Raw genomic sequence first — 12,377 nt, 5'->3', positions numbered from 1 at the left:
CCGACTTCAACTGTATCTGTTGTGTTATATTCTCCTAAGTTATTTTAACATTTCTACACACGTCTTGTTTTATTTCCAATGGTACTAATTATGTGCTTATCCTGGCTTCAGGGCCTGAGCTACAGGCAGTTTACTTTGGGCACGTCATTCAGACAGGAAATGGAGAAAAAAGGGGCCTAGCCCTAAGTAGTTTTAATACTGTTCACCTTATGGTTGGACCAACGAGGTTGTCTTACATTTTTGTTCTAGCGCAGTACCAATGTAGCCTGGTTGCCATCCATTTGCCTAAGAGACTGGCCTTTCGGCAATCTTCAAAGATGAACATTCTTTAATTAATGATCTTGAGCAGGATTTGATCCTGATTTGATAACACTCACAGCTATCATCCATTCACAATGATTTTGCAAATTAGACTGATAGGAAAATATTAACTTTATTCATACATTTGATTGGAAACATTCTAACGTTGGGCATTCTGATGTTATATATTTCATTATAACTTTGGGTTTAGGGAGAACGCGAGGATTCCCGTTTCTTATATTTTTACCACCAGCCAATGTGATCGCATAGATTTATTTTTTTCTTGTTCAAAATAAATTACCAAGCTATATTGCTACTTCTGGGACACGCATTGGGCTAGGCTACTGGTTCAACAGCTATGAGATGAATACAGAGAGGATGGGAGAGGCCAGTAGAGATGCCAGCGGAGATGTGTAAATTGCGCTAGAAGGGAACAGTGAAGACTGGAGTGTAAATTAGAAGTTAATTCCTAGGTGGATTAGGGCTAATTAATCCATCATTTGTGTACTAGCATATACATTAGGCCTAGTCTACTAGGGTGAATTTAGGCCTCCACCTGTGCCATGCAAGCCAGAGCACATTTTTGGGGGGTCTGACACATTTTGTGCCAATGAATTGAAGTTGGACATGGCCAAATGCGTCAAGTTTAATAAAATGTGCAATTAAATCTACACTAACTTTTTCCACTAGTGGCACTGGTGCTACAAACGTTTTAATATGGTTTCAATAGCTAATTTCTATTTTATTTAACCATTTTAACTAGGCAAGTCAGTTAAGAACAAATTCCTATTTACAATGACGGCCAATTGTGCGCCGCCCTATGGGACTCCCAATCACTGCCAGTTGTGTGTGATACAGCCTGGAATCAAACCAGGGTCTGTAGTGACGCCTCTAGCACTGAGATGCAGTGCCTTAGACCGTTGCATGATTTACATTTTAAATAATTGATTAAAACCTTGCCTATCCAATAATGGGCCTGCATTCCACATAAAACCAGGCTAATAATTACTAGCCATCTCTTAAATTAGCATGCCCTTGTGTTTTTAAATTGATTTGGACTTTTAAAATAAAGTGCAAAATTACCTTTCCATCTACCCGAAGACAATTATTTTGTATTTTATTAGGATTGCCATTAGCTGTTGCAAAAGCAGCAGCTACTCTTCCTGGGGTCCACATAAAACATGAAACAATACAGAACATCAATAGACAAGAACAGTAGCATGTGATTTTCATTAGCATCGCTAATTGCTACACAAAGTGGTAGACATATAGGGCCTACTCGCACCGCACGCAGCAGGGCTCGACATTCAAATATATTTGTCAGTGGCACACCGAGTCAGTGCCAACTGAAAGCTACAGGCCGGAATAAATCAAATAAATACTGGCAGGGTCCATCTCTCACAGGAAAGTGAATGATCCGTGCATAATTTCAGTAACAGGTGATTTTCTTTCATTTGCGAGCTGAGCAAGTAGCCAGAAAAAGTAGGACTTTTTCAAGCACTTAGTTGCAATTTTCAAGGATCTACATTTTTATATTTAATTGTTGTAATAGCCTATAGGTAAAAATATATCATAACCTCAATGTATGCAACAAAATATGCATTACCATTAATAGGCCTACACAATGGAATTATACATTGACATTTATTTTTACATTCTAAAATATGTGGGCAAAATGTGGACCAACATTTCTAAAAACATGTTTTAACTTTTGTAATTATGGGGTATTGTGTGTAGATCTGTGAGGGGGGAGATCAATGCAATCCATTTTGAATTCAGGCTGTAACACAAGAAAATGTGGAATAAGTCCAGCGGTATGAATACTTCCTGAAGGCACTGTATGTGTGCAGCGCGCGTGTGATAAATAATCGACATAACGAACAAACGGCTCCAGGAATCAATCCGTTTTTTAAAATCAATTGTATAGCCTAGATTAAATATAGCATTATTACAATATTTTTCTTTCATTGGCGCAAACGCGCCACTGACGGGGATGATCGACAGGCCCGGAGGGTTTCCAAAATCGGGCAGCCCTGTATGTGGAGCCCTGACACACACAGAAGGGCATTCCCGTGCCGTTGTTGCCTCTTTAGAAAGTTGCCTTATTCTTGGCCAATTGCACATTACTGTTTGAATAAATCATGATAATAAAACAAATTAAGCAAATTGTCTAACCCAAAAATAACGGGACCAGGTAAGAGAAATTCACTGGCGCCCTTTTGAACAATTAAAAAAAAAAAAAAAAATGTGTGTTGCACTACCAAGTCTAACAGTCACATTTGGTCGTAGTATTGAACCCTTTATAGTGCCAAGGCCTATTTAATGAAACCCTGGCTGTTGATGTAGGCAACCGATAGCAAAGCAGGGAATCCCCAATTCCCCACGGATCTCCTTTTTGAAAATGGCAAGTTCATTTTCTCATCCATAAATGCATATCAAGTGCAAGTACGCTGGAGGGCCTTTTCATTAGGAGGGAAGTCTACTGTGGATAGCTAAAATAATGATTATGATCACGTTCTCTCAATTGTTATATTTGGCCTATGTGGACACCTATACATTTGGCAGCCACGCACGAGTGACCAGTGTAGCCTTTTATCGTCTACAGTCGTGGCCAAAGGTTTAGAATGACACATATTAATTTTCATAGTCTGCTGCCTCAGTTTGTATGAGTTTGTTTGGGTTTTCTGATTAACAAAAATACAGAGTGGAGGGAGAGCCAGGCCATTTAGGATCTTGAATACAAGACATGCGTTGGTGTATTGCACAAGATTTTCCCAACTCAGGAGCTCATGCTTTCTGAGGATGTAACAGTGATGATGGCTATTGGGCTTCCTTTTTCACATGCTTTTTAAAGAGAGGTTGGAATCAAGTATGATGCCAAGGTACTTAAAATCAGATACCACCTGTAGCTTCTCCCCTGACACATCGACATCTGGCTCAGTAGCATCTGTTGCCCTCTTTGTGCAGAACATGCAACCAGTTTTTTTCACATTGAGATGCAAACACGAGTCACTGAGCCACTTTGTAACCTGGACCATTACAGTAGTGAGTTCTTGTGCAGCTTGTTGTTTGCTCTTTCCATGCACATATATCACTGTATCATCTGCATACATTTGAACTTCAAACCCAGTACAGACAGAAGGCAGATCATTAATGGACAGGCTGAACAGGAGGGGCCCCAGTATTGATCCTTGGGGCACACCCACATCATAGCTAAGAGTGGGCGACAGCTCATTGCTCACTCTGACACACTGAGTTCTGCCTTCAAGGTATGATGGTCTTCGACAATTTGGTGATGAGAATCTCATGGTTAGCAGTATCAAAGCCTTCCTTAGGTCCAGAAACACAACCCCAACAACGCCCCCTTTGTCCATCTTGAACTTCACATTTTCTAGAAGAAAGCAGTTGGCCGTTTCTGTGGAATGTTTCGCTCTGATGCCAAACTGCATGGGGTGTAATGTGAAGGGGCTGTTGTTGAGGTGGGCAATCAGTTGTTAGACACTTTTCAATAACCTTTTCAACAACCTTTGACACCACAGGTAGTATACTAATGGGCCTGTAGTTACTCACGTCAGCAGGGTCGCCCGATTTAAAGATGGCCGTTATAATGGCCGACTTCCATACCCTTGGAAACACCCGAGACCAATAGATGTGTTGGTGACCTTAGTAATGGGCCAATGAGTGACGCTTTGTAGTTTTTAAGAAAGGTAGAGTTCTTTAGTGAGCTAATCACCTTGTTCACCTTTGACTCAGAAACCTCCCTTATGATGAAGACCGGTTGAGTGTCATTCACTAGCACTGAGCCCAAGAAATCAGTGGAGGGGTTCTGTGTCAGTACCCTGACAGAGTCAATAAAGTAGGAATTGAAGGCTATTGCTATTTCGACTGCATCCTGTGTTTGTTATTCACCATGATTTCTAGTATTTTTGCAGTGTTACTATGGTCTTTCCCTGTTAACTTGTTTAGATTCTCCCAGATCAATTTAGAATTTCCCTTTGCTTCACCAATTATGTTAATAAAAAAGTTTGCCTTGGCCTGTCTGATTTCTTTCATCACCTTATTTCTCAACATGGTAAACCTATGTCTGTCATTTTAATTTGGATCTTAGGGCAATTTTTAGAGCATAATCTCGTTCTTTCATCAATTTCCAGATTTCTCCATTTAGCCAAGGAAGAGTGGCCAGGTTAGGATTTGATTTTCTTTAGGAAACCATTTATTGTAGTCTGGATTGTGGATAGAAAAACCTGACTATCAGCTTCCACGTCTGTATAGGACAAGGGGTCATTCCAGTTAATTCCCTTAATTGCATTTTCAAAATAGTTTAATTCACTCTTAGGTATTCTTAGTTGATCCGGCTTTCTAGCAGTAGAGAGGTTAAACCTGCTCTTAGGCAGCTTTCTGGCTATAAGTATCAGATTATGATCAGACAGCCCAGTAACCATATTGAATTATTTAGTCACTCTGGTTTATTACTGAACACCAAATCAATCTGTGTTTTAGAGCAACAAGTCACCCTGGTTGGCCCTTTAACTAGCTGTGTAAGGTCAAAGGTATTAGTGATCCATTTGAGGGTTTTCCTACAGACTTGTCTTCATAATTAATGTTAAAATCTCCCATTAAGATGACCTCTTTCCCAAAATCACATTCCCTAAGCATGTTATTAAACTGATCAAAATACACACTTTTGGTGGAAGGTGGCCTATACATTCCAATAAGGGTAAAATACATTTGAGTGAGAGGTTGTTTTCCTAACATCACTCTCCGAGTGCCCTCACCTCCTCCCTGTAGACTGTCTCGTCGTTGTTGGTAATCAAGCCCACTAATGTTGTGTCGTCTGCAAACTTGATGATTGAGTTGAAGGCGTGCATGGCCACGCAGTCATGGGTGAACAGGGAGTACAGGAGGGGGCTGAGCATGCACCCTTGTGGGGCCCCAGTGTTGAGGATCAGCGAAGTGGAGATGTTTTTTCCTACCTTCATCACCTGGGGGGCGGCCCGTCAGAAAGGCCAGGACCCAATTGCACAGGGCGGGGTTGAGACCCAGGGTCTTAAGCTTAATGATGAGCTTGGAGGGTACTATGTTGTTGAATGCTGAGCTGTCGTCAATGAACATCACTCTTACATAGGTATTCCTCTGGTCCAGATGAGATAGGGCAGTGTGCATTAGAGGTCGACCGATTTTATGATTTTTCAACACCAAAACCGATTATCGGAGGACCAAAAAAAATGCGATACCGATTAATCGGACCATATATGTGTGTGTGTGTGTGTGTGTAATAATGACAATTACAACAATACTGAATGAACAATGAACACCTATTTTAACCTAATATCAATAAAATCTATTTAGTCTCAAATAAATAATGAAACATGTTCAATTTGGTTTAAATAATGCAAAAACAAAGTGTTGGAGAAGAAAGTAAAAGTGCAATATGTGCCATGTAAAAAAGCTAACTTTTAAGTTCCTTGCTCAGAACATGAGAACATATGAAAGCTGGTGGTTCCTTTTAACATGAGTCTTCAATATTCAATATGCCTACCACCGCTCAGTCAGACTGCTCTATCAAATCATAGACCTCATTATAATATAATAACACACAGAAATACAAGCCCGTAGGTCATTAATATGGTCAAATCCAGAAACTATCATTTAGAAAACAAAACGTTTATTCTTTCAGTGAAATACGGAATCATTCCGTATTTTATCTAACTGGTGGCATCCATAAGTCTAAACATTGCTGTTACATTGCACAACCTTCAATGTTATGTCATATTTACGTAAAATTCTGGCAAATTAGTTTGCAACGAGCCAGGTGGCCCAAACTGTTGCATATACCCTGACACTGCGTGCAATGAATGCAAGAGAAGTGACGCAATTTCCATAGTTTAATATTGCCTGCATACATGAATTTCTTTTACTAAATATGCAGGTTTAAAAAAATATCTGTGTATTGATTTCAAGAAAGGCATTGATGTTTATGGTTAGGTACATTCATGCAACGATTGCGCTTTTTTTCACAAATTGAGTTTTGTTAAATCATCCCCCGTTTGGCGAAGTTTGCTGTCTTTGTTAGGAAGAAATTGTCTTCACACCCAAACTGCTGCATATACCCTGACTCTGTTGCACAGAGCACAAGAGAAGTGACACAATTTCTCTAGTTAAAATAAATTAATGTTAGCAGGCAATATTAACTAAATATGCAGGTTTAAACATATATACTTGTATATTGATTTTAAGAAAGGCATTGATGTTTATGGTTAGGTACAGTACATTGGTGGAACGGCAGTGCTTTTTTGTGTGAATGCGCTTGTTAAATCACCCGTTGGGCGAAGTAGGCTGTGATTCAACGATAAATTAACAGGCACCGCATCGATTATATGCAACGCAGGACAAGCTAGATAAACTAGTAATATCGTCAACCATGTGTAGTTAACTAGTGATTATGTTAAGATTGATTGTTTTTTATAAGATACGTTTAATGCTAGCTAGCACCTTACCGTTGCTCCTTGCTGCACTCGCATAACAGGAGTCTCCTCGTGGGGTGCAATGTAATCGGCCATGATCGGTGTCCAAAAATGCTGATTACGATTGTTATGAAAACTTGAAATCGGTCCTAATTAATCGTCCATTCCGATTAATCGGTCGACCTCTAGTGTGCAGTGTGATGGTGATTGCATCGTCTGTGGACCTGTTGGGGCGGTATGCAAACTGAAGGGGTCTAGGGTGGCAGGTAAGGTGGAGGTGATATGATCCTTGACTAGTCTCTCAAAGCACTTCATGATGAAAGAAGTGAGTGCTACAGGGCGATAGTCATTTAGTTCAGTTATCTTTGCCTTTGGTATAGGAACAATGGTGGCCATCTTGAAGCATGTGGGGACAGCAGACTGGGATAGGGAGCTCTGTCTGGGCTCTGGCTGGGCCACTCAAGGACATTGAGACTTATCCCTAAGCCACTCCTGCGTTCTCTTGGCTGTGTGCTTAGGGTCGTTGTCCTGTTGGAAGGGGAACCTTTGCCCCAGTACGTGGTCCTGAGCACAAGGATCTCTCTGTACTTTGCTCTGTTCATCTTTGCCTCTCCTGACTAGACTCCCAGTCCCTGACGCTGAAAAACATCCCCACAGCATGATGCTGCCACCACCATTCTTCACCTCAGGGATGGTGCCAGGCTTCCTTCAGACCTGACGCTTGGTATTCAGGCCAAAGAGTTCAATCTTGGTTTCATCAGACCAGAGAATGTTTCTCACGGTCTGAGAGTATTTAGGTGCCTTTAGGAGTGGCGTCCGTCTGGCCACTCTATCATTAAAGGCCTGATTGGTGTAGTGGTGCAGAGATGGGTGTCCTTTTGGGAGGTTCTCCCATCTCCACAGAAGAACTCTGGAGCTCTGTCAGAGTGACCATTTGGTTCTTGGTCACCTCCCTGACCAAGGCCCTTCTCCCCCGATTGCTCAGTTTGGCCAGGCGGTCAGCTCTAAGAAGAGTCTTGGTGGTTCCAAACTTCTTCCATTTAAGAATGATGGATGCCACTGTGTTCTTGGGGACCTTCAATGCTGCAGCAATTTTTTGGTAACCTTCCCCAGATCTGTGCCTTGACACAATCCAGTCTCGGAGCTCTACAGACAATTCCTTCAACCTCATGGCTTGGTTTTTTGCTCTGACATTCACTGTCAACTTTAAGACCTAATATAGACAGGTGTATTCCTGTTCAAGAAATTGATTTTACCACAGGTGGACTCTAATTTGATTTATTTTGTATTTATTTCCTCTTTATTTAACCAGGTAGGCAAGTTGAGAACAAGTTCACATTTACAATTGCGACCTAGCCAAGATAAAGCAAAGCAGTTCGACACATACAACGACACAGTTACACATGGAGTAAAACAAACATACAGTCAATAATACAGTAGAAACAAGTCTATATATGATGTGAGCAAATGAGGTGAGATAAGGGAGGTAAAGGCAAAAAAAAGGCCATGGTGGCAAAGTAAATACAATATAGCAAGTAAAACACTGGAATGGTAGATTTGCAGTGGAAGAATGTGCAAAGTACAAATAAAAATAATGGGGTGCAAAGGAGCTAAATAAATAAATAAAATAAAATAAATACAGTAGGGAAGGAGGTAGTTGTTTGGCCTAAATTATAGATGGGCAATGTACAGGTGCAGTAATCTGAGCTGCTCTGACAGCTAGTGCTTAAAGCTAGTGAGGGAGATAAGTGTTTCCAGTTTCAGAGATTTTTGTAGTTCGTTCCAGTCATTGGCAGCAGAGAACTGGAAGGAGAGGCGGCCAAAGAAATAATTGGTTTTGGGGGTGACCAGAGAGATATACCTGCTGGAGCGTGTGCTACAGGTGGGAGATGCTATGGTGACCAGCGAGCTGAGATAAGGGGGGACTTTACCAAGCAGGGTCTTGTAGATGACATGGAGCCAGTGGGTTTGGCGACGAGTATGAAGCGAGGGCCAGCCAACGAGAGCGTACATATATGGGGCTTTGGTGACAAAACGGATGGCACTGTGATAGACTGCATCCAATTTGTTGAGTAGGGTATTGGAGGCTATTTTGTAAATGACATCGCCGAAGTCGAGGATTGGTAGGATGGTCAGTTTTACAAGGGTATGTTTGGCAGCATGAGTGAAGGATGCTTTGTTGCGACATAGGAAGCCAATTCTAGATTTAACTTTGGATTGGAGATGTTTGATATGGGTCTGGAAGGAGAGTTTACAGTCTAACCAGACACCTAGGTATTTGTAGTTGTCCACGTATTCTAAGTCAGAGCCGTCCAGAGTAGTGATGTTGGACAGGTGCAGGCAGCGATCGGTTGAAGAGCATGCATTTAGTTTGACTTGTATTTAAGAGCAATTGGAGGCCACGGAAGGAGAGTTGTATGGCATTGAAGCTTGCCTGGAGGGTTGTTAACACAGTGTCCAAAGAAGGGCCAGAAGTATACAGAATGGTGTCGTCTGCATAGAGGTGGATCAGAGACTCACCAGCAGCAAGAGCGACATCATTGATGTATACAGAGAAGAGAGTCGGTCCAAGAATTGAACCCTGTGGCACCCCCATAGAGACTGCCAGAGGTTCGGACAGCAGACCCTCCGATTTGACACACTGAACTCTATCAGAGAAGTAGTTGGTGAACCAGGCGAGGCAATCATTTGAGAAAGCAAGGCTGTCGAGTCTGCCGATGAGGATGTGGTGATTGACAGAGTCGAAAGCCCTGGCCAGATCAATGAATACGGCTGCACAGTAATGTTTCTTATCGATGGCAGTTAAGATATCGTTTAGGACCTTGAGCGTGGCTGACCAGCTCTGAAACCAGATTGCATAGCAGAGGGTATGGTGAGATTCAAAATGGTCGGTAATCTGTTTGTTGACTTGGCTTTCGAAGACCTTAGAAAGGCAGGGTAGGATAGATATAGGTCGTCTGTAGCAGTTTGGGTCAAGAGTGCCCCCCCCCTTTGAAGAGGGAAATGACCGCAGCTGCTTTCCAATCTTTGGGAATCTCAGATGACACGAAAGAGAGGTTGAATAGGCTAGTAATTGGGGTGGCAACAATTTTGGCAGATCATTTTAGAAAGAAAGGGTCCAGATTGTCTAGCCCGGGCTGATTTGTAGGGGTCCAGATTTTGCAGCTCTTTCAGAACATCAGCTGACTGGATTTGGGAGAAGGAGAAATTGGGAAGGCTTGCGTGAGTTGCTATGGGGGGGGGGGGGGGTGCAGTGCTGTTGACAGGGGTAGGGGTAGCCAGGTGGAAAGCATGGCCAGCCGTTGAAAAATGCTTCTTGAAATTCTCAATTATTGTGGATTTATCAGTGGTGACAGTGTTTCCTATCTTCAGTGCAGTCGGCAGTAATGAAGTTGTAGAATGGAAACAGGATGCACCTGGATGCTCAATTTCGAGTCTTATAGGAAAGGGTTTGAATACTAATGTCAATGTGATATTTCAATTTCTTCTGCGGTATTGTGTGTAGATTGCTGAGGAAAAAATACTATGTAATCTTTTTTAGAGTAAGGCTGTAACAAAATGTGGAAAAAGTCAAAGGGGTCTGAATACTTTCCGAAGGCACTATATGTTGCGAGGAATGGCGACAGGTGCCAGTTTCAAGACAATTCAAACCGTATTTGAATTGAACCTTGTAGGCTAATATTTTCTGTATCCTCCTTTTCTGAGTCCTCTCTAGCCACATTGAACAACATGACTTGCATTGACACTTCTCACAAGCACTTCATAACGGAAGTTTTTATTGTTGTTCTTAACTTTCTAACTCTATATTGCCCCAAATGTTGTTTCCAAATACCAATCAGCAACTGCACCTTAAACTCAGTTGCATATTGAACATTAAGATTGCCGAAATGCCAGTCTCTTTGGCAAATGACACGAGTGGAATGCTAGCTAAAAATACTGGTTCCCGAACTAGCACCAACACACCTGATTCAACAAATCATCAAGCCCTGGATTAGTTGATTCAGGTGTGCCAGGATTGAAAGATATTGTCATTTTCACAAAGTGAATTGATGGTCAGTAATTTAATTACCCTTTTTTTTTTTTCTCACCCTCTCTAGATGACGTGGTCTCAAATTACTTCACCAAGGGCAAGAGGGGCAAGCGGTCCGGAATCCTGCTCATCTTCTCATTCCTCAAGGAGGCGGTGTTGCCTAGTCGACAGAAGATGTACTGATGCTCTACCTGGGGGTTTGGGTTGGTGGGTGGGTGGGGGGTAGATTTGGGAAGGGACTAAAGGAGAGGTGGTGGAGGAGGAGGAGGGAAGAAAAGGAGGAGGAGGAAGGAGAGTGCATCGTAGCAGAGCAGATGAGAGCTCCCACTATTACTACGGACTAGCAGCAGTGCGTTTTACAGGACTGGTACATCTCTCTTACTCTCTCTCTGTGTCTGAAATGGCACCCTATTCCCTATATAGTACACTATATATATATATATATATATTAGTACACTATATAGGGTATCCATGTCGGTCTGTGATGACAACTGCCAATGAACAACTGAAGACTTCTGGCTCCTGTTCTCCAGCTACAGTAAAAGCCTCTGTAGGCTCTACTCCAACACTCTTCTGTTCTGTTTTATAAAGGTTTGTTAAGGAAACTACGTGCTGGTGTGAGTCGTCTGGCCGTATTCATTAGTGCAAAATGCAAACGAGCGTTTCTTATTGGACAAGTTCATGTTGTTCCCTCTCTGTTTATAGTCAGTTTTCTTCTGTTTGGTGCCTAATGAATAACAGCTAAGTAGAGAAGTCAGGTTGGAAGCGAGAATGAGAACAAGGTTGGCGTAAAACGAAGCCAGATTGGATCTCTTGAATGAGTCCAAATGGCACCCTATTTCCTACATAGTGCACTACTTTTGACCTGAGTCCCATGGGCCCTGGTCAAAAGTAGTACACTATATAGGGAATAGGGTACCCTTTGGGACGCAACCCTTCTTGTGTTGTGTGCTGGGCCATTAACTCCCTGCAAGTATGGGGTCGCCTATAACCCAATGTTTATACGTGGACCCATAGGAATGCTTTTTTTTTTTTCTTCACTGTTCCCCATTCATTGACCTCATCGTTATAAAATTACTTATTCTCTTGAACTGTTTAAAAGAAGAAAAAAAGCTTAAATAAAATAAGTGATTTTTTGGGGGGGGGATATCAATTGATAGAAAAAACTGAACAAATGAACATTCCCACAAATACTTGTGCAATGATTTCTGTATGCCTGTTATGGCTGAATCTGGGTGTGTTTAGAGGGAGGAACTGATAATGTGATTATTAAAGAGGCAGTACATGGTGTACATGGAGACTCATCACTGATTGGTTGTATGGAAGATGCATGGTATAAGACTGATTAGCTGTGAGGCAGGGGACAGTGCTTTCAGAAAATATTCACACCCCTTGACTTTTTACACATTTTGTTGTTTTGCAGCCTGAATTTAAAATGGGTTAAATCGAGATTTGGAATGAGCTTTTGAGATGTTTTACAAATGTAATAAAAAGGAAAGCTGAAATAAGTATTCAACCCCTTTGTTATGGCAAACCTAAATAAGTTCCAGAGTAAAAATGTGCTTAACAAATCACACAAGTTG

The 12,377-nt window shown here is 41.7% G+C and overlaps 1 protein-coding gene across 1 annotated transcript in view; it reads left to right on the top strand.

Moving 5' to 3' along the window:
* Positions 1 to 12,084, top strand: part of LOC115137956 (protein TEX261) — a 36,957-nt gene extending 24,873 nt beyond the window's left edge. The window contains exon 6 of the mRNA XM_029674296.2: positions 10,862 to 12,084. Coding sequence (XP_029530156.1) covers positions 10,862 to 10,977 — 116 coding nt within the window. The 3' untranslated portion in view covers positions 10,978 to 12,084. The remainder of the gene's footprint in view (positions 1 to 10,861) is intronic.
* The last annotated feature ends 293 nt before the right edge of the window (positions 12,085 to 12,377 follow it).

The sequence above is a fragment of the Oncorhynchus nerka genome, linkage group LG12, assembly GCF_034236695.1.
Source record: "Oncorhynchus nerka isolate Pitt River linkage group LG12, Oner_Uvic_2.0, whole genome shotgun sequence".
Taxonomy (NCBI): Eukaryota; Metazoa; Chordata; class Actinopteri; order Salmoniformes; family Salmonidae; genus Oncorhynchus; species Oncorhynchus nerka.
Note: the sequence above shows the minus strand (reverse complement) of the source record. Positions and strands in the feature narration are given on the sequence as shown.